This window comes from Erythrolamprus reginae, chromosome 3 (assembly GCF_031021105.1).
Source record: "Erythrolamprus reginae isolate rEryReg1 chromosome 3, rEryReg1.hap1, whole genome shotgun sequence".
In the NCBI taxonomy this organism is placed as follows: Eukaryota; Metazoa; Chordata; class Lepidosauria; order Squamata; family Dipsadidae; genus Erythrolamprus; species Erythrolamprus reginae.
Window position 1 is genome coordinate 52,919,760 of NC_091952.1, and position 27,043 is coordinate 52,946,802.

The following is a 27,043-nucleotide window of genomic DNA, read 5'->3' on the forward strand; positions in this document are numbered from 1 at the left end:
ATTTTACTCTAGGTTATTCTTAAACAATATTTATTCTGTATTCTCATCTTTATCTGTAACATTCTGGTCAAAAACTGCTTGCTTCATTTAAAATTTGCATCTTCTACCTGAAGCAGCTGTATTTTTTTTGGAAATTCTTTGTTTAGTTGTATAAGCTGTTTCATCAAAATTAACCATGTCATATATATTTTACAAAACAATGTGTGAATGTTTATCTTGAAAGAAAAATGGGATTTTATGTTTTAGAGCTTCTTTAATAGTAGGTTTATTTTTAAAAAATATTTGACTATTTCCCAGAGGAGATGGATAGAATCCTCTATCGACATACCTGCTTTATACAGCCAGGTACAGTAGTAGCATTTTAGAATTTATTGCAACTTTTGAAATTTAATCACCAACAAAACAACAGAGGGTTTAAGAGCTTTGCCCCTTTCACCTATCAGATAGGAGAAAGATGTTAGGTAAAGCTCATCCTACAGGAGAAAGCAGGAACAAGCACACAATTCTGGTGTAAAGAACCAGAATGATTCTGGGAGATGATACCTGAAATTTATTGTGTTCTACCCTACAAGCTCATCTGTTAGGTATACTCAATCTTGAATATTTTTTTCATCAAAGTACTGACAGTGGTAATAAAATTCATGGTCTATAATTTAGCAAACTTTGAGAAATATATATACAAATAATTCTATTCTTTGCAGCACTACAATTCTTGGACATTCAATTTAATACTGCACATACCGTAGGTCTAAGAGTAGCCCATCAAATGTGCCAAGCTTTTAGAATAAAATGTTCAAGTAAGATCAGTTTAGTATCCATTATAAATCCTGCTTTATCTGAAATAATTTTAATGAAATGTATTTATAAAGATGCCTCCATTCATATTTCCTTTTCATTAAATTGAGAAAAGGGAGAAGGAATACATAGATAACAGCAATTTAAAAGGAAGAACATGCATTCAACATCCTGGCAAAATATTTGACGTTTTCAGCATGAGCAGACATCAGCAACAAGTATGCTGATAACAGTAACTATATGATCTACATTTTGAGGTAAATGTATGTGAGACTGCATTATGAAACAAACAAAATGTTAAAAATTGTGATATTTATAGTTACTTACCAAGCACATCTAAATTATATTAAAGTAACCAAAGTATCTTTAAAATCCCCAGGGCATGTCACAACTTTTGAGCACCCCTAATGTTGGCAAATTGAAAGTTGAAAAATTTGACATGCCCTATAAAAACTGAGCCATACCATAGGAACATGTAATCCAGTATTTTAAAGTAAGTTTTAAGTAACTGTCTTTCAAACACATCTTGATTTTGTATCACTTAGATGCCTAGTGTCTACATAGTATCTGAGTGTGGGAGGGTTATCTTGGGGTCAATTTCTGTAATTGCTACTATGTATCTTACTGAAGACAGAAGGCAATTCAAGAGAGTAAATAAAACATGCAAGATTGTGAAATCAATGTTGTTTCATCAAACCCAGGCATTTTCAGAAACATAATATTAACTTAAAGTTACAACTGAGATCAGTAATGCAGTACTTCAGCTGAAAAGCAGCCTTCGTAATATCTACATTCAGACATAGATAAGCAATAAGTAGTAGCAGATGTCTCCAGAATTTTGATATGGAGAAACTATTTTTATGATAATGTTCATAAGTCATATCAGATACTTCAGATACATGCTCAGTGACTAAACTGCTTTGTAAGAGATTGTGAAATTAGAGAAGATTTCAAATAACCATTACTCTACTTTTCAAATGTTTGTGTGAAATACTAAATGTCATCATTTTATAAGAACTCAACATCCATGCCAAGCAATCACATTGAAAATAGCTTCTAATAAAATCTGTTATCACAAGAGGTGGCAAAATGTACTCAAAAGCAGCTTCTTTATTACAGGGTTTGAAGTATACATACATACCCCTCCAGTGCAAAATAGTCCCACAGCACTACTGACTCTCAGTTCCCCACCCTTTCCAAAATAATACCCACTACCTGGGGACAGCTATAATGACAAACAAAATCAAGCAAGCATTAAGAAATATGCACAATGTTTGATATTATCTCTATTCAGGAGCAATTGTACTTTTAACATTAGAAAACAAGCAAATCAAGAATCACCACCACATAAACACTCCCAGAATTTTCACTAACACATGCTCTAATTTGAATTTCACTGCTTACGAGCAATTGCATGTAGTTGCTGGGCTTGTATTTTTAAGTTTACAAGTATGAACTTCAAGAGGTTCAAAATATTAATTTCAATTGTAAGAATGATCCTCCCTCCTTAAGACTGGATTTTACTCTCTAAACACTTCCTCAATGCCTCAATATAGGCATACCCAAGACCACTTTTCTTCAATACATCTTATGTTGTATACTCAGAGGTAGGAAGCTACACAAAGGAAGCAGGCATGGAAGGTCTCCCTCCCCATCAACTGAGCTAATGCCTAAGAATCTAGCACAAACCTGAATTATTATTTTTTTTGGGGGGGGGGGGATCCATCCATTTATTCATTTCACAGCATACTGTTGCTGCCTATCATATCAGCAAAATATAGAGGTGTAGAGGAAAAGAAATATTGGCATTTATAGGAATCATGTAAATTGAAGTGCCAAAACAATTTCGCAAATGCAAATTAGATAGTTAAGATCTAATTGCATATTCCTACATAAGCACTAGCTAGGATAATACGGCACTTTTGTTTTTATTGGCAGATTTAAAAACAAATAAAATAAGCTTACTGAACAAAGGAGGCAGCTGGAGAGTGAGGAACAAAATTAAGAATACTGTTAACAAATACATATTTTGAGTGGAAGAAAAACTGCTATTAAAATCATTGCAATACTTTTAGACTAAACTCTTCAAAGTTGATCAACCACTCCATTTTCAGACATTCTAGCTGATTCAAGGTTAAACTCAAAGGATATTTCATATTAAAATACTCCTGCATATTCTACCACTACATCCCATACACTTTCTAATCTAAACAGACATCAAAATAGAGAAGAATATATTAGGTAATTACTAATGTATTTTAGGGCATGGGATATTAAATATGATGACTGCAGAGAGCCTGAATCTTTGTCTTCCTAACAAAGAAAATACTGGAAATTGTAACAGAAGTTGTGCGTTTTCACTCACAATGCTACTGTTTCCAATTAACAGATGTATTCCAATTAACTGTTACAAACGAATTTTAAGTAGCACTGTCACCTGATTTAGAAAGTAAGGCTATACAATGCTTTAGATTTGACTCTTTAAAGAGCGCATCAGAGCACACAGGAGCAGGAACATGGCAGTTGTCTGCAGCTCTTTAAAGTAGCCCCATCTTTCCCCAGGATCCTGATAGCTATAGATGAGAGCCATGTGATCCCATGAAAAAATGCAACTGCTTTAAAGTGTTGCATGTAGATACTACATTTATGCTCCAAATGATGTCTATACCAGTGCATCACTCTATTAAGGGCTGGCATATAGCGCACATAATGCAAAAGCCCATTTAGTATTCATCTAATGAGAGTATTGGTATCTCATTTGAACTTATAGCTAACTATTGGTCAGTATATAACTACAAATCCAGAATACTGCTTGCACTGTTCCAGTAAATGCCTAAATCAAAAAGTGTGCAAGTTCATCAAATTCTTGCAAATGTTGAGCCTCTTCTGAAACTCTGAAAGACCAGAAAGGTATACATAAAAATAAAATCCATGGCTAAGTAATACATTTTCGGGGGGAGAAAATACCTGATCTCCTGAATATCTGATGGCCAAACATAATTACTAAACCATTTTATATGGAAATAATGATTTTTCACATGATTTTATTGTCCCTGCCACCAATTCTTAATTTCAGTATGTAAAGTTAAGAGCTTTGTAAATAAAGACCAAAACAATCTGCATTTTAATGGACAAATCCAGCAATCACTGAAGGATTAAGATGTTTAAAGCCCAATACTGTGACCAACTTGCCTACTTAGAATGAACTGTATTTGAAAATTATCTTACTTGATGCATGTTCTGACACTGTGGGAACTTCCAGTGTAATTAGAAATGTGAAAAGGTGAGTTCATATAATGCATTTTCATTGTATTACTACAGTTTCTTGGCTTGTTTATTACAGAGTACCCTGAGATGCCGGGAAAGCTATGAATATAGTGCATTAAAAGGAGGTGTAATAGTGAGTTTTAGTAAACAGAAGGAAGTTTACCAATAATCCAGACAGTTTATACCCCAGGAGATGCATCTTCCATTTCCAGTTCAGAAGGCAAACATCAGCAACTCAGTGCAGTTGTATAAACAGCATCAATTCATCCCACATTAAACTACTTTCTTGGCACAATTTATTTTTCCTGACCCAAACAAACAAAAAATCACTATTAGAATATCATTAACAATATTCTATTCTAAAGTGTCAGTTTAACAGCCCTATTAAAACATTTTAGAGTTTTTTTTAAAAGTGTGCATGCTATAGATATTAAAACTGCAGTCACTCCATCAGGAGTCTCAGTTCTTTTTCAAACAGTTGTCTGTGTCCTAATCAGTTCAATGAAACACAAAATCTTTAAAGGCAACAGTTTGCTATCCTGGATAGTGTCACATGTATACTTAGTAAAATAAATTATTATTGTATTGTACGCTTCAAGACATTGGTGAAGCTCATTCAGCTAAATTCTATTATTTGTTAAAATGAAGGGCAATAAAGTGGCATAACATAATTTTTCATTTGTTCAGGATCAAGTTTAAGCCACTTTTTTGAACTGCACCTTTCAGCATGTACTATAGCTTCTAGTTTCAGTGATGCCATTTTAAGGAATGCTGTCCTAATAACAGAAAGTAGGGAATTAAAAAATAAGAAATATTATTGGTTCTATAGCAACTGTCCATTGAAAAAATTATACTAATTTATTTTTCATCAGGCTGCATGACTATTTCAAATATTTTAATGTATTTTAAATATATAAGGGGGAGGGAGAATTATTTACTAAATTGGAGTACTGCAGGTTTAATTTCACATCTTGGCTATACTGTGACAAAGAAATAGTCACCAAATATAGCAACTAGGTCCTGTCTCAAGCCAGGGATGAACAAATGCCCCTCCCCAAATCTACCCATACCCACCCCCTCCCACAGCCCTTTCCAAAAACAAGACAACACTATTGGCAAATCAAGACAGTATGAAACATCAACAGAAACAAAAATGTGATGTGTGCCAATGCATCAGGTTAACTATCCTATTAAATGACACAGATCCCCATATAAACAATTCTACTTGGGAACTAGCTGTACCTTTGCTGCTTAAGAAATTAAGTCTACAATTCTGAGTGTGCTCCATGATACAATATTACAGACAAAGGAGACTGGACACTTGAATTTTTCCCTGGGAATTCTTTTCAGGGACATAAAGTGACTGTCCCACCATGAGGTGACACTCAAAGTACAATCCAATGCTTTAGCACAAATTACAATATCCAGTTCAGTAAGATATAAGGCATATGGACCAAAAAAAAGACACCAGCAGTATGCAACAGGAAGATAAATCATTTTACACTATTAAAAGCATTAGTGCTTGATGTTCCAGTTCACATTTTTAAACTCATTTTGAATCCCTGATTCCTATTTACTGAAGTTGGAATTCATTAGGCTTCTGAACCCATATGTTTTTGAATTTATGGTGACCAATTCTTTGTGATTCTGGCCATTGTTACATGACATACTGGTTGAAACTATAGAAAGATTTGAGCACCAGGGATGCTTTGCAAGTCTCCTTCAAGTCTCACTGTATTAAGTTTGGGTCAGGGAATAGGATGCAGGGAATGAAACTGGCCCAGCCACTAGCACTGTCGTAAAGAATTTTTTTTAAAGAACAAGGCAGACAAGTTTATGAAGCCCTCTTTATAGAAGCAGCTTGTGTGTTTTTTTTTAAAAAAAATCTTGCAAAATCAGTGTTAGATTTCTCCCTCTAAAAAAATGTTACGTGCAGATGTGGAGCAAGTGGCCACCACACAGACCTCAACAGTACCTTACAGTACAAAATCTAAGACATAAAGAATTGATCTCACATTTGTAGCCTTCTTTACTGAAAAGGTAAGAGATTTGGCTATGGTTGGAATAGTATATACAAGAACATTTCAGAAGACAAGGCATAGATGAAAGTAATAGCCTTGCTGTTCACATTGTCAAAATTTTTGTTAATAGGGAAGGGGCACTTCATGCACAAAATGTGTATTACAAAATACATATTCAAGAAAAAAAGCAAAAACGAAAAACCCCAAACCACCCACTTTGCACTATAATGCAACACTCAAACATCTGCTCTGCCAAAGGCTGCTGCACATGTCTTGTTTACCAAAGAACACATGTGAAAGCGGCGAGAAGAGGGGAAGAAAGGAAATCCAAGTTTCAGTCTATGTTTCAAACTTTTCTGATAGGGTTATCTTCAGTCATCTGATGTCGGATAGTGTGCTCTCCTTCGAGAATGATGTGGTCACAACAGGAGTGCCGTTATTAGCCAAATAGCCTTGCCTTAAGGTTTCAAAGTATGAAGCCTGTACAGGTTTGTGATACTGCAGAACTTTTATGGCATCATCTATCTTAAACCATTCCCTTTTCCTTCCTGCAGATAAAGAAAGAGGGAAAAAGATTAGATCAAAACAAGTGAATTAATTACAGTTCTCTCCACGTGCAATTGTTTCACAACATCAAATTATGTCAATTGTTACTATTAAATAATGAACTCATTTAAGTAGATTTCCCTTTTCAAAATGCAAAAAAAAATTATTAAATTTTTCACAATAAAGATATATACCACTGTATAGAGCAAAATATCTTCAGGGTACTAAGCACCTCTTAGTTCTTAAACATTTATGAGCTTCATTCTAAACGAGATTAAAGATATAGGACATAACATACTGTACCTTCAAATAAGACTTTGGCACAAGCCACCTAACAATCAAACTCCTTAAAAATCAATTACAGGAAAAAACTGAGTGTTATTGTATATCACCTGTAAAGTTTATTGTACATACATTGAAGTAATTTACTATAATTAGTAAGGAGGAAATAATTTGTTTAACAAGTTTTCAGTCAAATAAATAAAGTGTTTATTTTCTAATGAATTTTTTTCAGATGAAAAAAATTAAATTACTATATGATTAAAAGGATATGCGCAGTAGAACGGAAAATAACCTGAATCACACTGAGAACTTGTTATATTTCTGCAAATTGTAGATGGTGTGGTTGTTGTTCAAGGATATAAAGGACTGAAAAGTGGTATATAAGTCCAAGTGCTATTGCTATATGAACATGGAAAATCCAAGATTAGGAAATAGCCATTCCGCAAATCATGGACATTATAAAGTAAGACAGTTGCTTTAAAATGCACATGTACTAGATACTATTTTATCATTTCTCTGCCTTTTGGAAACATGAGGAAATTTTTAAGATACTAAACTCTTAAAATAATAGTTTTTGTATAAGTCTATTTTTATCTTAATATTGAGAAGATTACAGTCAAATAAAAAATAAGAACTGGAAGGTAATAAGTATAGCTATTTCATGCATATTGCTCAAGAGTGTTTGGTTAACTCTAGATTAGAAGCGCACAACTGATCCTGAAAAAATGATCTGATTATGTACTATCAAGCTTTGAAATTCATGTGCTATTTGTACAAAAATATAAACAACAAAAATATAATAAATTTTTTAACAACTGCAAAAAAAAAATTTAAAATAAGATTTTTATTTTTTTTAACTCACATTTTATAAACCTTAATCTAAATAGGGGGATTCAACTATTAGCCTTCTAAAGAAAATCAGGGACACAAATGAATTTGTTTTCTTACCGATATTCACAGAATCCTCCCAATCTTCCAATACTTCTGTGACAATAAGTACGTAAACATATGTTCGGTGTTTCCTGTCTTGGTTCTGAAAGGAATATACACTAAGTTAATTTGAAGAAATATAACAACTACAACAATGCTAATCTTAGCATTTAGTTGAAACAATACTTACAATATGTCTCATAAATAGCAATGTTCAATTATGACTTGAATTTTTAATCAAGGAGATTCATATACTACTAGTAAGTCAAAACAAAAATAAAACTTGAAGTATTTTTGTCTTATATTTGCAAGTGTTACCACACTTTAAAGAGGGTTCAAATCAGAGAAAATTTATCTTCTAACCTACCATAACAGAACCTCTACATGTCTCCAAACTTTAATAACACATAAAAATGTTTTACCAATTCTGTTGATATTTGTACTTACCTCAAAAATTCCTACTAATCTTCCTAATGTCCCTTTCACTCCAGCCTATGATATATTCAAAGAAAAGAAAAAGGCAATTAATGTAAGTCATAGCTCAACTTATTTTAAAAGTCAGTTATAATTTAAATTATATATTTTACAAACTTTTAAGAATTATATATAATTCTGTGATATGATTTACACTGTACAATAGTGCAAGTTTGTGAATTTTTAGATATTTTCTTCGTCAATATTGTGATATACAATATGATTTGCTCTGAGACGAAAACAGTTCTAATATGCAGATATCTGTATGGATAAGGACTGTTATCATTTTGAACAAGCTAGTAATTGTCATGGTGGCCATGAATTCACAAGCGATCTCATTTCTCCCATCCCCAGGGATTTAAGTTTAAATGTTGCTTGAACTGAAAATCTAAAGAAATCAAATACCAACTTGTGAAAAGATTGAGCAGGCAGGGGTGAAACTGTAGAGTTCGAGAGGTCAGTAAAGTAGCATCATCTAACATCTTAGCTTTTTTCTCAGGTGCCAGCCCACAAAACAACACCTCCAAATGCCTCTGGACATCTTCAAAGTCACTATAACAATCTCAGCCCACCAACTCTTTCTACCTTAAGGCTACATCTGAAATACTTGGATGAGAAAATAAAACCTGGCATATATTATAAAGATCTAACAGGTGAAAAGAGGAGTGTTCGTCTTTCAGAAATTCACCACATTTCTAAAAGGCGACTACTCCTCTTTTCATCTGTTCAGATCTTCATAATATATGCCAGGTCTATTTTCTCATCCATGTTTGAACCATGAATTACACGTTTCTCACAGGTATACCTGGCATTTAATGTCATTAGCCAACTTGCAAGATATAACCCTTAAACTTCCTAACTCCTGTGTATTTTATATCCTGCTCTCTTTCTCTCTCATTAGGTAAGAATAAGGGTTAGGATTATAATTTGGGTGTGGGGGTAGGGCTTTTGTCTCTCATTTAAGTGGAGGTCTGTAATGCCAATTCCAGCACTTCTCCAGTTCTTTCAGTCCAGACAACTCCCCCCCCCTAATTTTGTACTGTCTATTCTAAAAAATTAATGTGCTTCCTTAAACATTCAATCCCCGCCTCCAATTTTGGAGAACAGGGAGCCCTCAATTTGATTCCTCCACTACCTCTCTTTGCTGAATGTATTTTGGAAATAGCATAGAGATTGTCAACACTTATTTTATGGTTTTAGTGATTTGGGGACTTTACTGTTGTTCTGAGCTTCTTCAGGTGTATTTAAAGATGGGCGGCCTTGCAATCAAAAGGCTGAATTGATTAATTAATTTAGGCCAGGTTCCATGATCTGACATCAAACATTTATATGAAAATTATTTCATTTGCCAGATACTATATAGCGCAGAATGGGACAATTCACTGCAGCCAGGTTGCCTCTGCCAATTCACCACTGCCAAGTCACTGCAGGACAATTCCAAAGAGGCAACTCTCTGCAGGGAGAACTCGCCACAGGTGGACAAAGAGCTGGGAGCGCAAGTGAGCAAGTGGGCAGAGTACAGAGCAAGAGTGGCCAGGGACATCCCATTTTCACACCAGGCTCCGAGCAAAAGAGGTTGGACAGTAGCAGCAGTCAGGATGGGCAACAGGGAGATGGCAGCAACCAGGGGCTTCCCATTTTCACGCATTCCCTGCTGATGCTCCAGGCTCTGAGCTTGATGCTGCAGCAGCTCTGAGTCCGGTGTGCCACCACTGATGCTGCGACTGTGCCAGGCATGGCACAGCCACTGATGTTGATGCCACCATAAAACCTCTGTTGCTAATGTTGTCACCTCCACGCTGAGTGCGGAGCCGCTGCTGCCAATGTTGCCATTTCCACGCTAGGGAAGATTATGATGATGACGTTGCTGCCACCACACTAGGCATGGAGCCTCCGCCATCAATGCTGCTGGTGTGGCAGTGGCCATGGAGGCAGCTCCATGGAGGCTGCACTGTTAATGGCTCTGTGTCCACAGCGGAAATGGTGAGGGTTGTGAAAATGGGAAGCCCCCAGTCACTGCCAACTCTTTGCCACCCACCCTGATGCACTCTGTACTGTGCTTGCCATCTGCTTGTTTGCCCAACGGCTTTGCCTCCAGCTATGTGTGGAGATGTCTCTGTGATGAGTTGGCAATATGTTGTTCTGTGGCAACCTGGGAGCAACTTTGCAGAGGTGACTTGCAGTGGTGAACTAGCAGTGGTCAGCTGGCCATGGCAAGTTATCCTTCACTCGTATAGTGACATGCCAGCAGTAGTGGCAGAAGCAGTGTCCAGATAAGCTTACTAAATAGTCTAAACTGTCTGTCTACTAACAATATTAATCTTATTTTATTTTTAGCATAAAGGACTGAATGATAATTTGAGATAAATTTGAAAAGGATCACATTTGTAAAGTATCACAAAAGTACAAAAAAAGAAACTATTGAGATTTTTAAACTTAAATGGATTTTTCTCTTTCTCTACAGGCAATTGTCATAGAAACATAGAAGACTGACGGCAGAAAAAGACCTCATGGTCCATCTAGTCTGCCCTTATACTATTTTCTGTATTTTATCTTAGGATGGATATATGTTTATCCCAGGTATGTTTAAATTCAGTTACTGTGGATTTATCTACCATGTCTGCTGGAAGTTTGTTCCAAGGATCTACTACTCTTTCAGTAAAATAATATTTTCTCATGTTGCTTTTGATCTTTCCCCCAACTAACTTCAGATTGTGTCCCCTTGTTCTTGTGTTCACTTTCCTATTAAAAACACTTCCCTCCTGAACCTTATTTAACCCTTTAACATATTTAAATAGGCGTTGATTGCTTACCTGAACGCCTCTTCTCGTACGGTGAGCGGGTACAGCAGTCACATGGGTTGCTCATGTCCAATCCGGTGGAACTGAGCCTAGTATTAAAAAAGCTTGCCGGATCCGCCCCTTCCCCAGAATTCGCGAATCCATAGACTAGGCTCAGTTGTGAAGCTCTGTAGTGTTCAACTCTCATTGTTAGAGGAAGAAAGGTATAGAAAGGTAAAGAAGACACATACAAGGGCGGGAAGTGACTGCTGTACCCGCTCACCGTACGAGAAGAGGCGTTCAGGTAAGCAATCAACGCCTATTCTCCGTACTGAAGGAGCGGGTCCAGCAGTCACATGGGACATACCCAATAGATGGTCCCTAGGGTGGGATTAGCTTGCTATCGTGAGAGATAACGGATTGGAGTACCCTTCTGCCGAAGGCAGCGTCCGCTGAAGCATAAGAATCAATTTTGTAGTGCCTGATGAAGGAATTTGGCGAGGCCCAAGTGGCTGCTTTGCAGACCTCCTCCAACGGGGCTTGAGTCGCCCAAGCGGCCGAGGTGGCTGCGCTCCTGGTGGAATGCGCAGTGATGTTCCTTGGAACTGAGAGGGAGGCCGACTCGTAGGCCTTAGATATAGTCCCTCTGATCCAACGGCCTATTACTGTTGAAGACACTTTGGCCCCCATAACTCTGGGATGATAGGCTACAAAAAGTGCTTCTGACCTCCGAAAGGGTCCTGTGCGTTGGATATATATTCTCAGCGCTCTGGTGAGATCCAGGGTGTGCCATCTAATTGCCAAGGGATGGTCTCGTTGGAGGCAGAAGGAAGGTAGGACAATATCCTGAGATCTGTGGAACATGGAACTGACCTTGGGTAAGAAGGTGGGGTCCAGTCGCAAGACTACCTTGTCCTGATGGAATTGGCAAAGGTCCTGCCTGATTGAGAGGGCAGCCAGCTCCGAAATGCATCGGGCAGAGGTAATAGCCACCAGGAAGGCTACCTTAAAGGATAGGTACCTGAGGGACGCCGATTTTAGGGGTTCGTATGGTGCCTGCGTGAGGGAATGGAGAACCCGTGGCAAATCCCAGGATGGATACCTGTGGACCTTGGAAGGTCTGAGGTTGGCTATGCCCTTGAGGAATTCCTGAACTTCAGGGAGGGATCGGAGAGGCTGTCTGCGGGGACCCCCTAGGACAGATGAAATGGCTGCCAGATGACGCCGGAGGGTGCTGGTGGACAGTCCTTTATGGAAGCCTTGCATAAGGAAGGAAATGATTCTGTGAATGGGGATGCACAGAGGGGAGAGACCTTCCTGAAGACACCACTGGTGAAACTTGGACCACGTGTGGTCGTAGATTCGATTGGTTGAGCCCCTTCTGGCCTTTAAAATGACCTCCACTGAATCGGGGTCATGCCCACGCAGTTCTAAATCTCTCCTGATAACAGCCAAGCGGTGAGGTGGAACCACTCCGGGTCTGGATGGAAAGAGGCCCCCTGCCGCAGCATATCCCCCGAAACGGGGAGTCGCCAAGGGTCCTGGACGGACAGCTGTTGGAGATCCGCGAACCAGGGCCGGCGGGGCCAATGAGGGGCGGTTAAGATTACTCGGGCCCTCTCGGTGAGGACCTTGTGAATCACGTCCGGGAGGATTGGAATTGGAGGAAATGCGTAGAGTAGGCCTGGAGGCCATGGACTCCGGAGGGCATTGATTGCTTCCGCTCCCGGGGATGGAAATCTGGAATAGAAGCGAGGGAGTTGGGCGTTCGCATTGGTCGCGAAGAGATCCAGAACTGGTAGGCCGAATCTGAGGGTGATTTGATGGAACAGGTCTTGATGGAGGTTCCACTCTCCTGGGTCTATCGTTGCTCGGGATAGCCAATCCGCCTGGACGTTGAGACTCCCCGAGATGTGATCGGCTAGGAGCGACTGGAGATGTTTTTCCGCCCAAAGGCCCAACTTGAGGGCCTCCCTCATGAGAGCCTTGGATCTCGTGCCTCCCTGTCTGCAGATATGGCTTTTTGTGGCAATGTTGTCGGTGAGAATGAGAACGTGCCGGTTGGGAATGCGAGGAGAGAAATGCTTCAGAGCCAGGGAAACGGCTCTTAACTCTAGCCAATTGATTGGCCTGGAAGCTTCCTCCGGGGACCACGTGCCCTGGGCTATCATCCCCTGGGCGTGGGCGCCCCATCCCGATAGACTGGCATCTGTGGTGATGACAAATTGATCCGGGCACCTGAACGGGGATCCTTTGTCCATGGCCGGAGACTTCCACCACTTGAAGGATCTGCGAACACTCAGTGGGATGACAATGCGTCGATTTGAGTTGCTGTGCCCCGATCTCTGAAAAGGCAACAGAAGCCACTGGAGTTCCCTAGCATGAAGGCGAGCCCAGGGAATGATGCCTATGCATGACACCATCTTCCCCAAAAGGGAAGATAGAGTAACTATGGATACTGAAGGATTAGATAAAATGTTAGAAATTAACTCCACTATACTGAGTTTTCTCTCGGGAGAGAGAAAAACCTGGGAAGATTTTGAATCAATAATGGATCCCAGGTGTGGAATGGAAGTGGAAGGTTGGAGGTGGCTTTTTTCAAAGTTGATGGAAAACCCATGGTCCTGAAGGACTGACATGGTGACAGAAAGGTCTGATTTCACTCTCTCTAGGGAGTTCCCATGAATTAAAATATCATCAAGATAACATAAAATGTGGATGGGAGACGCCCGGATATAGGCCGCCAGGGACCCCAAGAGCTTTGTAAAGACCCGAGGGGCCGAGGAAAGGCCAAATGGCATCGCCCTATACTGGAAATGCCTGCCTTGAAAGGAAAAACGTAAAAATTTTCTGTGGCATTTGGCTATAGGAATGTGAAGGTAGGCCTCAGTGAGGTCTAAGGAGACCATGAAATCTCCCGAGTGAATGGCGGCCAAAATAGAAGACAAGGAGTGCATCTTAAACTTCCTATATTTGATGAATAGGTTTAGTTTCTTTAAATCCAAAATGGCTCTCCAACCTCCGGAGGACTTTGGAACCATAAATAGAATGGAGTAAAAACCTAGGCCCTTCTGACCGGAAGGGACCGGTTGAATGGCTCTAATGGACAATAGATGAGAAATGGCCTCCTCCATACGGTTACAATCTGAGGATGACCTGGGAGAAGGGCAGGAAATAAAACGTTTAGGGGGAGGAGAAATAAATTCTAAAAGAAGACCTGTTTGAACAGTGTCAATGACCCAAGGGTCCTTGGAGGAGAGACGCCAATTAGAAGCGAAATGAGCTAGGCGACCCCCTATGGGAATGGAGGAAAGATTACCATCTAGGTTTTTTTGAAGCCCTGTTAGAGGAAGCTCCCCTTTGGAAACGAAAACCTCTACCCCTGGAGTTCCTACCTTGGGAACGAAAGCGGGGGGAATACTGACCTGGAGATCTCTGATAGGAAGCCGCTTGATCTTGCTGGCGCCCTGGGCGACGAAAGGACTGCGTTTTGGTAACCTTTTTCGTGGTTGGGCCCAAAACCTTCTTCTTATCCGTGGTCTCCGTGAGGAGTGGATCCAGAAGGTCACCGAAGAGAAGGTCGCGCTTTAAGGGGCCCTGGGATAACTGCCACTTTTGGCGAACTCCCGCTTGCCAAGGGCGAATCCATAGGAGTCTTCTTGCCGTTGTAGAGGCTGCAATAGACTTAGCAGAAAATCTAGTAGATTGCAAAGTGGCATCAGCCACGTACTGGGCAGCTGCAAAGACCTTGTTGAAGTCTTGTTGACCTCTCAAGTCATCGGGAGGAATGTGCTGTTGAAGTTGGCGAAGCCACAGCAGCATGGCTCTGGAGAAGAAGGAGGCCGCTGCAGAACTTTTAATGGCCCAGGAATCAGCGGAGAAACCTCTTTTGAGCATTTGCTCGATGCGCTTGTCCTCTGGACGGAGGACTTCCTCCGCCTCGCCTGGCACAGCCGCTGCCGAGTGAAGAATCTTGACAGGTTCATCTGGTTTGGGGAAAGATAGAAGCTCTTCATAGGAAGAGGAGAGTTTATACAACTTTCTGTCCTTGGTGGAGGGATTAAGGCCAGAGGCTGGAAAATCCCACTGTTTGAGTAAGGCATCTTTAAACAATTTAGGCATAGGAATTACCTCGTTATCCTCCTGTTCCTCTGTGAAGTAAGGTAAATTCTCCTCCGGGGGATCAGTGGAAGTGGAGGCTTGTTTCTCCTGGGCTGCTAATCCCGTAGAAATTCTAGCTTTGAGGAGGAGAGATTTGAATAGTTGAGAAGGAAAAATAGTAATTGGAGGAGGGACCTTTATTTGGGATTCCTCATCCTCTGATAAGCCCTGAAAAGGGTCTTCATCCTCCTCTACATCCTCATATTCATCCTGGGAGGATTCTGAATCATCCTGAATAGGAGCTCTGACCGCTGGGGAAGAACCCAAGGGGCGGGAGGAACGAGAAGGAGGAAGAGGTAAAGGGAGCTCATTGATGGAGGAGAGTTTGGCATCAATGGCTTTGGACAACACAGCAAACATAGATTGGAACTCAGGAGGTAAACTGGAAATATCAGCAGAAATGGCAGAAGAATCCCTAAAGGCCTGGGAGGATCCTGGCTGGGGGGAATCTTCAATAATATCTGGTTCCTCTGGACCTATGCCCCATAGGTTAGGTTGGGGTCTGTCTAGGTTTGGCTCATCCAGAGATAACACAGGGACCCCAGAAGGAGGCAGACTAGAGGCCTCTGGTGGGTCTTGACTACTGATTACTTGGGCCTGCACTTTCAAACGTTTTGCTGATTTGTCATGAATTTTTTGTAGGGCTAGGTCCCTTCTCTTCTCGGCCCTGGTGACCTTGGTCGAGGGGCGGGCCCCTGGAGAAGAGGAGGAAGAGGCCTGTGGGATACTAGTAATCTCATCGCCTGTAGGCCTGGCCTCTCTGGGACCTTTAGTTGTGCCTCTCTTGGGAAAAGTAGCCATAGTCTGACAATTAACAGAAGACAAGGCTGAGCCAATAACTAAATTATAAGGAGAAGATTTCAAGGACTTCCCAAGAGGAATGGATCCTGCTTCGAGGCCTCGAAGCTGCTGAAACGTGAGGACAATCTGGGCAAACCCAGAGTTCGTGCCCCCAAATCCAGCGGGGCCAGCCTCCCTAAACTTTGCAATTAAGTTAAACCAAGGCACTCTGGTTGGAGGCTTAGCCGGTGGAGAATTTAGCCTGGGACCCCCAAGGCCCGCTCCCGGATCCACGCGGTGGACTGAGGCCTACGCGGCTGGCAAAAGGCCAACACGAGAGGCCTAGATTTTTTAAAAAAGGGCGCGAAGGCCTTCGCGCCGAAAAAATCGCTCCGTAGAATTTCTTAAGGGAAAAGCGATCGACTAAGTCCAGGAGACTAGAAGGCGTCTCACTCCGCAGGAGGTATTTTATAAGCCCTTATATACAATAAATAAACAATAATTCAATAATAAATACTTGCACCAGAACCTCCAGGCCAAGGGATTAGAAGAATCCACAAGCGGCCGCAGGAATCGTAACCGGCAAAACCGCCGGGGGAAAACGAAACCGCAACTTCTCCCAAGGAAAAAAGCCGAGCCGCTTTTTTTTTCTTTTTTTCTTTTTAAAACGGCTGGCGCAATTAGTGCAAGTAATTAAATAAAGACAATAAATCTTACTACTTTTTTTGAAGGAAAGATCGAAGGGAAGGTGTTAGAATGTTGAACGAGCTATCACAATACAACCGCAGGATATGCGAACTGAGCGAATTCTGGGGAAGGGGCGGATCCGGCAAGCTTTTTTAATACTAGGCTCAGTTCCACCGGATTGGACATGAGCAACCCATGTGACTGCTGGACCCGCTCCTTCAGTACGGAGAATGTTTTGATCATGTCCCCCCTTTTCCTTCTGTCCTCCAGACTATACAGATTTAGTTCATTAAGTCTTTCCTGATATGTTTTATGCTTAAGACTTTCCACCATTCTTGTAGCCTGTCTTTGGACCCGTTCAATTTTGTCAATATCTTTTTGTAGGTCTCCAGAACTGAACACAGTATTCCAGTCATGAAAACAATATACTAGGCAATAGTTTCTCAATAGGAAAGTTTTATAATTTTTGCCACAATTCTTAACTACTATTGCAAACAAAAAAACTGGGCAAATTTTGTTGCTCATTAATAATCATATGGTAATCCTCAATTTATGACAATTGAGTCCATAATTTCTGTTGTTAAACAAGACAATTGTTAAGCTTTTGAGTTTTGCCCCATTTTATGACCTTTCTTGCTACAATTAAGTGAATCGCTGCAGTGATTAATTTAGTAACATGGCTATTAAGTGAATCTGGCTTTTCTATTGACTTCTCAGAAGGTTGCAAAAGGTGGCCACATGACTCCAGGGCACTGCAACTATCATAAATCTTAACTAATGCCAAACATCTGAATTTTGATTACGTGACTAAGGAGGTGCTGCAACATCATAAGTAGATGTAATTGTTCATAAGTGTGAAAAATGGTCATAAGTCATTTTTTCAAGTGCCATTGTAAATTTTTGACCAATTATTATATGAACTTGTAACTTAAGCACTATCTGCACTATACAATTAATATTTGGATAATTTTGAAAGTGAAAGGAATGAATAGAAATAATAGATAATTGTGGATCCAAGCAGAATTTGAAAACATACCTCTTCACAAACTTCCCGCACAGCAGCCACACTAGGCTCCTCTTCAGGCTCCATTCCACCTCCAGGGACAATCCATCTGTCAGGATGACGACTACTGCTAACTAACAGCACCTATAAATAACAAGCAGAGCTTGTGTACATGTTTACACCTTACACAATTCTATAATTACAAGATGGTATCCTGCTATGTAAAATTATTACAAACCTGTACTTAAATAAAGACAGAGAGTGGAACTTATATTTATTTACTTATTTACTTATATCCTTTATTATAATTATAAATAATTCAAGGTGGCAAACGTACCTAATCCTCCTCCCTCCTCCTATATTCCCACAAGACCCTATGAGGAAAGTAGGTTGGGAGAGAGAAACTGGCCCCAAATCAGATTTTTTTAATCCCACTTTTATTACTTTATAAGTAACTCAAAGTGACAAAGATACACAGTACTCTTTCCATCTTTTCCCCACAATAATTTATGGAATAAGCTTAGAGTGGATTGATTGAAATATACAACCAAAAAACAGAAGAAGCAGGCAAGTTACTCTGTTAATTAAATGTTAAAATACCAAAGTTATTTGAAAACAGAAATAAGCAAACATTATATGGGTGGGTAAAATGATTGTGGAGGCAATATGCTGGCTCTGTTAAAAAGTGTTATTGTTAACATGTTGTAAGCCGCCCTGAGTCTAAGGAGAAGGGCGGCATTAAAAAAAATATCGAATAAATAAAATAAAATAAAATAAAATAAATAAATAAATAAATATTCCCACTAAGAACTAGCTTTGAGACATGAGACAGAACAGTTTTTAACAAAAATATTATTAAATATTTCAGACATCTGCCAACTATGACAAATATCTTCCCTTTCTCTCTGTATATAGGCACCTTGCTTCTCCCAAATGACACAATGTAAAATGGAGCAGAGAATTTACCAATCATTGAAAGGCACATATACTATGAACTATAATAGCAAAGGATCGAGAATTTGCAAATATTTTGTAGCCAAGCATGGTTACATTAATCCAAGAATATTCTTAAATTAAACAAAAACTAGTCTGAATTCATACATATGCCACTGTTCTAAAGAGCCCAGGGGAAAGCAATAAAACTACTGAAATTCATTCATTCATTCATTCTCGATAGCCATATACTGTATCTTATTTAATGATTCTGAGTGGTTAATTAAATTAAAAATACTAAAAATATTTTAAAAACTAAAAATTGGGGTTTTTCTATTAATGAGAAAATAAACAAATGTATTGTGAAAAAGAGAAAAAGGAGCTTAATTATAGCATCAATGACACAGACAATGCTGACTGTAGAACAGATCACAAACTGCTCATCTTCCATGTTGAGCTAAAACAGAACAAACCAATCAATTTCCACATTATGATCTTGAAAACATTCCCATCATTTTCAAAAGTAACATCAGGAATTGCTTGGAAATCCTGAACATCATGGTGAGGAATTGTGGAATGCACTCATTAGTGCATTCATTAGTGAATGAATAGGGAGGGCCAAATATGAAAGACATAAGAATGCAAACTAGATGCAGAACAAACTGTAGAAATTGCCAAGAAGAGAGACAAAAATCTCTGAAAAGAATTTAACTATAGGTTTTAGAGAGCTGTTAAAAGAGACAAGTAGTAGTATTTCAACATCTGTAAAAATATACTGTACAAGATAGAAGCAGACCAGAAAAAAACAAGGAAAAGATCTTTGAATCCAAGAGGGAGTTCTATGCTCAAACTGGTATGCCAAAGAGCCCCTAGGACAGATAGGAACTAGTTCAGAGATGATCAAACAATAATGGAAAGAGTATACTGAAATATGCTAGAACCGAGAAGCCAAGATATAAGATATCCTAGAAAGTATTTCTTGCTTCTAAGAATCTCTAATACTTGAAGTTAAATCAGTATTCTGGTCATTACCAAATTGGAAGGCTGTTAAGAATACTCACAAAAATATGGAAAGCAATAGTAAAGAATATAACCAAGCTAAGTTAGCAAACCTAGAGAATGATACAGTGGTCAACAGTTTGGAAGAGATCAATCTACACTTCAGTATTAAAAATGAGATGTAACGGAATGTGCAAACTATTGTACAATATCTTTAATTTCACATAATTCTTAGGATTATCCAATACAGATTATTTATTTTTATTTGTTTGTTTGTTTTGTCACATACGTTAGAACTTTCAATGGAGAAAATATCAGATGTTCTGGCTTTAAAAAAGACAAAGGAATACAAGACATTATTGCTACTGCAAGCTAAATAATTAAGAAAACAAAAGAATACCAAAAATAAGTCACTATGTGTTTTATTGATTACAGGAAGACCTTTGATTGTATCAATCACATCAAACTATGGAATGTGCTTAGAAAAAAAGGGGAATGCTCATGTCCTCAGAGTAACTTGGGCAGCCACAAAATATGGTTAAGCCAGTGGCTCCCAAAGTAGGAGAAATTGGGACCTTGTTTAAACCAAGTTAATGGCCTTTTAGGCTTCCTCGCCTTCACTTTTAGAATAGTAAGAACAGCACAGGATTTTAGAGATGCTTAGATGGGGCATGGCCAAAAAAGTTTGGGAACCATTGGGTTAAGCATATCAGCTCCAGATTGACAAAGGACAAATATATACACACCCCTCTTGTTTATTCAATTCCTAAACTCAATATATAATTAAGAGAAACTTGCCAAAAGATGAACATAGTCTTAAAACTGTAGGAAGAAACATCAATAACCTGTGTTATGCTGATAACTCTTGAGAACTGAAACTATCTGCAATCTCTAGTAATAAAATTAAGAAGCACAGTGAAAAAATAATAGTAGCAGAATTAAACATAAAGACAGAACTAATGACAACACATAAAATAAACAACCCTTAGAATTGACAATTAAGATACTGAAGTGGTGAACAGCTTCTGTCTTTTAGCATCAATTAACAATGAAGGAACAAGCAGTCAAGAAATAGAGGCAATCCTGAACTTATACAACACTTGAGCCCAAAAATTTTTATGTGACACATTTGTTCAGTGAGTTTTGCCCCATTTTATGACCTTTCTTGCCACAGTTGTTAAATGAATCACTGCAGTTGACAAGTTAGTAAGTCGATTGTTAACCAAATCTGACTTTCCCATTGACTTTGCTTGTCAGCAGTCATAAAAGGGGAATGTCTATGGAGAGTCTGAGTCATCTAGGTCATGTCTGTCCCAAAGGTGCAGAAAGTCCAGTTGCCTCTTGAAAAAGCACTTTTGGGTCATAAAAGGAGATTGACCTTGGGACACAGCCAATAGTCATAAATATTGTTGCAAAAGTCATACTTGTGAAAAACAGTCATAAGTCACATTTTTCATATCTGGAATGATTTAGATGTATAGTTGTATTAACATAGAAAAGAGTTAAGATTAATATTAGTAGTACAGTATACGTTATGGGAATTTAGAGAAATGAGTTGCTTATCTGTTACAAGTTGCTTGTCTATTACTTACAAAATGTATATAAATGGATACAGTGTGCAGAGAAAAAATAGGGAAGAAGAGGGGATAGAGGAAAGAAGGAAGAGAGAAGGTAGGAGGAGAGAGGGGTCAGAAGGAGGAGAGAAAGATAAGAGAGATAAGGGGAAAGGAAAATAGGAAGAAGGGAGAGAAGGAGAAAGTAGGGAGAGAAAGGGGAGGGAGGTAAGAGACGAGGATGACATGACAACAGGGAATCAGGGAACTTGGGAACGATGTACATAAGGTTATTACATTGGCTTGTTAGATAATAATATAGAAATGTATGTTAATACCTGATAAGATTCTATTGTACAGTGGTCCCTCGACTTGCGCGTTCTCGATTAGCGCGAAACGCTGCAACGCGGTTTTTCAAAAAATATTATTTAAAAAAATAAAATATTAAAAAATAATTTTTTTTTTATTCTGTTCCCTGAATGGAGACCGCCGGCCGCTCAATCGGGCCGGCAGGGAACAGAATGGAGCCTTCCGCGGCGGGGCTGGTAAGGGGGGGAGCCGAGGGGGGAGCCGAGCCCAGCCCCGTGGCATTCGCTTTCCTCCCGCCGGCAGCCGACTGATCGTGGGCTCCTTCGCAACCTCGGAGAGCTTCCTGGTTTTCGTGAGCTTTCATGCCCCGGAAGCTCTCCGAGGTTGCGAAGGAGCCCACAATCAGTCTCGGCTGCGGGTGGGAGGAAGGCGAATCCCCCGTGGGCTCCGTTACATCTTCCGCTGCCAGCCAGGCTATGCTGGCAGCAGCGGAACAATCGCTGGCTGTCAACTTTTCTTTTTAAAACTGGGCAGGAGCTGACTTGCTTCCCCAGTGCTAAAAAGAAAAGTTGACAGCCAGCGCTACGACTGACTGAATGCTGAGCCTCCCGGTGGAAGGCTGCCGCTTGGCCGGGGAGGCTCGGCCGAAAGGGGCTGGAGCGGCAGAGCCGAGCATGCCTTCCGCCCGGGAAGTCCTGCCCCTTCATCCCCACCCCTCGCCCCTGTGGCCGGCTCATCCAGGGGGGCGTGTGTGGACTGGCAAGCGGCAAGCGGGAAGACCAAGGGAAGGTTCCTTCAGCCGCCCAACACCTGATCCGCTCCGCAGCGCGGCGGCAGCGAGGAGCCGAAGATGGGGTTTCCCCTTTGCCTTTACCCCATCTTCGGCTCCTCGCTGCTTCCGCGCTGCGGAGCAGATCAGCTGTTGGGCGGCTGAAGGAATCTTCCCTTGGTCTTCCCCACCGCCCACACGCAAACTCCACCATCTGCGCATGTGCGGCCATGAAAAAAATGGCGCACATGCGCAGATGGTGGTTTTACTTCCGCATCCAATATAACGCGGAAATCGGTTAGCGCGGGAGGTCTTGGAACGTAACCCCCGCGCTAACCGAGGGATCACTGTATATGTACTGATGTATATGTGTGATGTGTGGAAAAAATAAAAAAATATTTATAAAAGAAGATATACAATAAATATTTTCAGCAAAATGATGACCTGGACAGATCTTCTGCCACCATAAGTCCCCACTCTTCTGACTTTTCATTTAGAATACAGTAGTTTAAAATTACTTCCCCCTGTAATTTTTTGCATTCATTATCTTTCCCTTTGTGAAGGTAAACAATAACAGCATTCTTCCAGGTATATTTCCCCTAAAATGTCATATAAATACTTCAACAGCAAACAGCATATGTATTTTAACATTTCTCCATTAACATTACCATTTTAAATATATTCCGCATTTACCTTTCCATCAATTTTTTCTTAGCTATTAACATAGCACTCATTTTAATATATGCCTTCAGTTCAATACTATCCCACATAATTTTATCTCTTATTTTTAATTCAGTTCACTTTGTGGCATGTTTTTTAACCCCTACTTCATACTGAACACTTACAATACTTAGTAAACCACAATGGCAGATTTCACAGAACACGCTAAGTCAAATTACCTACCTAAAAGCTTGGAATATTTCTCTTCCTTCCTGTCTCCCTCCCATATCAACTTTCACATTCTTAGTGTCCATAGACTCACATATTTATTTTTACATTTCTTTTTATCCTTTGTACATTTATCTTTTTTTACAAAAAAGAAGAGAAAGAGAAGGGGGAGGGCTTGGAAAAATCTGGATTTCTCAGGGAAAAAAAGAATGAGATAATGAGGCAACTCATTAAAAGATTTTCCTGATAAAAGCTGAAGGTTAGATGACATATTTCAAAATACAAAAATGTGCAACAGTGTACAATGTTCAGTTATGCAAGGCTCCCCTCATTTGATCAGTTATTAAGTAACATCGAAACTAAATTTTTTGAACCAGTTTCATTTTTCCCTCCAGTATTGTAACTAACATTTTTAATCTTTAAAAAACAGAAAAAAAGTCTTAAGAAGAAAAGAAAAATCAATTTTTCATAGTTTTTCCAATATTTAGAAATGCACTGGGTTATGCTCTGGACAGATGAAATCAATAATTTCAAGATTATTAAAAAGATACTATTCAACAATCAAATACTGAAGTCATTATTCTAAATAAATAGTTATTCAGGAAAAGTCAAGTAAAAAAATCAAGTATTACATCTCCCTTATTTGAACAAGAAATATTTAAATGGGTCTATCAAGTGCACATTGAAGTTAAAGCTAAATGTTTAAATTAAAATATTAAACATAATTTCAGAGAGATAATGTTCTGGGTGATTGAACTACAGTATACTGAAAATTTCTATTGAGGAACATTGAGACAATATTTTTTAAAACTTTCAAGTAGAAGAGACAGTTTTCTTCTATTATTTATACAACCTGATTAAACTGCTCAAATGACTTTTGGAGAGCAGAGTCAGGATTTATATCCTAAGACTAAGTGCATTTTCATGATCTGTCAACAAAAGGATCAAATGTCAGAGTGAAAATATGGATTAAAATCCCTATAAAAGCCTAGCAGCAAATGGCATAGCATAACAGGGGGGAAAGGGTTCATAGCTCTAAGGTTCTTCTATTTACTAAAACGATAAAGAATCCTTTCTTGGCTAAAGGTGAAAATCTGCTGCATTCCTCTGAACAGTTTTATCTATCACCATGAGAAAAGATAATTCAATTTATTCATGAAGCTTTTTGCTACACTCTTTAATTTAACTCTGTAACTACTCTTTTTGCTTCCTTTCTGTGAAATCTATAATTGCTAGCAACAGAATTAAAAAAGGGAAAAAGAGAAAGTTTAAAACTAGTTTGCAAATAGTTCTTTGTAGGCAAAATAAAAAATATCACATATTTTTGCTGAATATTTAAAATTAAGGGAGACTAGGATAGCGCTATTTCGGCCTTGTATATACACACACACACACCGTGTTTTCCCAAAAATAAGACTGTCTTATATTTTTGACACCCCCCCCCCCCAACTATGGCCATGGCTTTATTATCGACGTGGGGGGTGTCTTATTATTTTCAGGGTGCAGGAGGTGGGCCAGGCCACGAGACGTGCATCTTACCACTGTCTGGCAGCTCCACAGTGTCTCTTGGCCAGTCTGTGTACAGAAAAAATTCTCACGAGGGCGAGCAATTAACAACTTCTTGCAGCAAGTTTTTCTGTGCTTTGCAAGGTGTTTCCCTGCAGACCAGCCGAGAGACACCACAGAGCTGCCGGACTTGTGCAAGATGCATGTGTTGCGGTGAGGTGGGGCGGGCATCTTACCAGAGTCCGGCAGCTTTCATGTCTCTCCACATCGCACTGGTGGATATGGGGCTGGGACTCCCCCCCCCCCCCGCCGCAATGGCTCCAGAGCCTCTATCCCTGCCTGGCCTTCTCCTCCTCCCAGACAGGAACGTTTCAAAACACCACCAGAGGCAAAGCCCAAAGCAGCTGAGCAGGATCCACTGGGTGTGCGCATCTTGTGTCAGTGGCTGCACACACCCCGCCTCTCGCTAGCTTTTTTTGCGGTGGGCACTCTTGGCTGGGAGAGAGAGTGAGAATAGGCGTTGATTGCTTACCTGAACGCCTCTTCTCGTACGGTGAGCGGGTACAGCAGTCACATGGGTTGCTCATGTCCAATCCGGTGGAACTGAGCCTAGTATTAAAAAAGCTTGCCGGATCCGCCCCTTCCCCAGAATTCGCGAATCCATAGACTAGGCTCAGTTGTGAAGCTCTGTAGTGTTCAACTCTCATTGTTAGAGGAAGAAAGAGATAGAAAGGTAAAGAAGACACATACAAGGGCGGGAAGTGACTGCTGTACCCGCTCACCGTACGAGAAGAGGCGTTCAGGTAAGCAATCAACGCCTATTCTCCGTACTGAAGGAGCGGGTCCAGCAGTCACATGGGACATACCCAATAGATGGTCCCTAGGGTGGGATTAGCTTGCTATCGTGTGAGATAACGGATTGGAGTACCCTTCTGCCGAAGGCAGCGTCCGCTGAAGCGTAAGAATCAATTTTGTAGTGCCTGATGAAGGAATTTGGCGAGGCCCAAGTGGCTGCTTTGCAGACCTCCTCCAACGGGGCTTGAGTCGCCCAAGCGGCCGAGGTGGCTGCGCTCCTGGTGGAATGCGCAGTGATGTTCCTTGGAACTGAGAGGGAGGCCGACTCATAGGCCTTAGATATAGTCCCTCTGATCCAACGGCCTATTACTGTTGAAGACACTTTGGCCCCCATGACTCTGGGATGATAGGCTACAAAAAGTGCTTCTGACCTCCGAAAGGGTCCTGTGCGTTGGATATATATTCTCAGCGCTCTGGTGAGATCCAGGGTGTGCCATCTAATTGCCAAGGGATGGTCTCGTTGGAGGCAGAAGGAAGGTAGGACAATATCCTGAGATCTGTGGAACATGGAACTGACCTTGGGTAAGAAGGTGGGGTCCAGTCGCAAGACTACCTTGTCCTGATGGAATTGACAAAGGTCCTGCCTGATTGAGAGGGCAGCCAGCTCCGAAATGCGTCGGGCAGAGGTAATAGCCACCAGGAAGGCTACCTTAAAGGATAGGTACCTGAGGGACGCCGATTTTAGGGGTTCGTATGGTGCCTGCGTGAGGGAGTGGAGAACCCGTGGCAAGTCCCAGGATGGATACCTGTGGACCTTGGAAGGTCTGAGGTTGGCTATGCCCTTGAGGAATTCCTGAACTTCAGGGAAGGATCGGAGAGGCTGTCTGCGGGGGCCCCCTAGGACAGATGAAATGGCTGCCAGATGACGCCGGAGGGTGCTGGTGGAGAGTCCTTTATGGAAACCTTGCATAAGGAAGGAAATAATTCTGTGTATGGGGATGCACAGAGGGGAGAGACCTTCCTGAAGACACCACTGGTGAAACTTGGACCACGTGTGGTCGTAGATTCGATTGGTCGAGCCCCTTCTGGCCTTTAGAATGACCTCCACTGAATCGGGGTCATGCCCACGCAGTTCTAAATCTCTCCTGATAACAGCCAGGCGGTGAGGTGGAACCACTCCGGGTCTGGATGGAAAGAGGCCCCCTGCCGCAGCATATCCCCCGAAACGGGGAGTCGCCAAGGGTCCTGGACGGACAGCTGTTGGAGATCTGCGAACCAGGGCCGGCGGGGCCAATGAGGGGCGATTAAGATTACTCGGGCCCTCTCGGTGAGGACCTTGTGAATCACGTCCGGGAGGATTGGAATTGGAGGAAATGCATAGAGTAGGCCTGGAGGCCATGGACTCCGGAGGGCATTGATCGCTTCCGCTCCCGGGGATGGAAATCTGGAATAGAAGCGAGGGAGTTGGGCGTTTGCATTGGTCGCGAAGAGATCCAGGACTGGTAGGCCGAATCTGAGGGTGATTTGATGGAACAGGTCTTGATGGAGGTTCCACTCTCCTGGGT

The 27,043-nt window shown here is 40.7% G+C and overlaps 1 protein-coding gene across 1 annotated transcript in view; it reads right to left on the reverse strand.

Annotated features, from left to right (window-relative positions):
- Positions 1 to 1,885: 1,885 nt before the first annotated feature.
- Positions 1,886 to 27,043, reverse strand: part of NUDT3 (nudix hydrolase 3) — a 38,335-nt gene continuing 13,177 nt past the window's right edge. Inside the window, exons 2-5 of the mRNA XM_070745277.1 lie at positions 17,760 to 17,870; positions 8,289 to 8,333; positions 7,860 to 7,944; positions 1,886 to 6,631 (exon numbers count right to left, since the gene is read on the reverse strand). Coding sequence (XP_070601378.1) covers positions 6,459 to 6,631; positions 7,860 to 7,944; positions 8,289 to 8,333; positions 17,760 to 17,870 — 414 coding nt within the window. The 3' untranslated portion in view covers positions 1,886 to 6,458. The remainder of the gene's footprint in view (positions 6,632 to 7,859; positions 7,945 to 8,288; positions 8,334 to 17,759; positions 17,871 to 27,043) is intronic.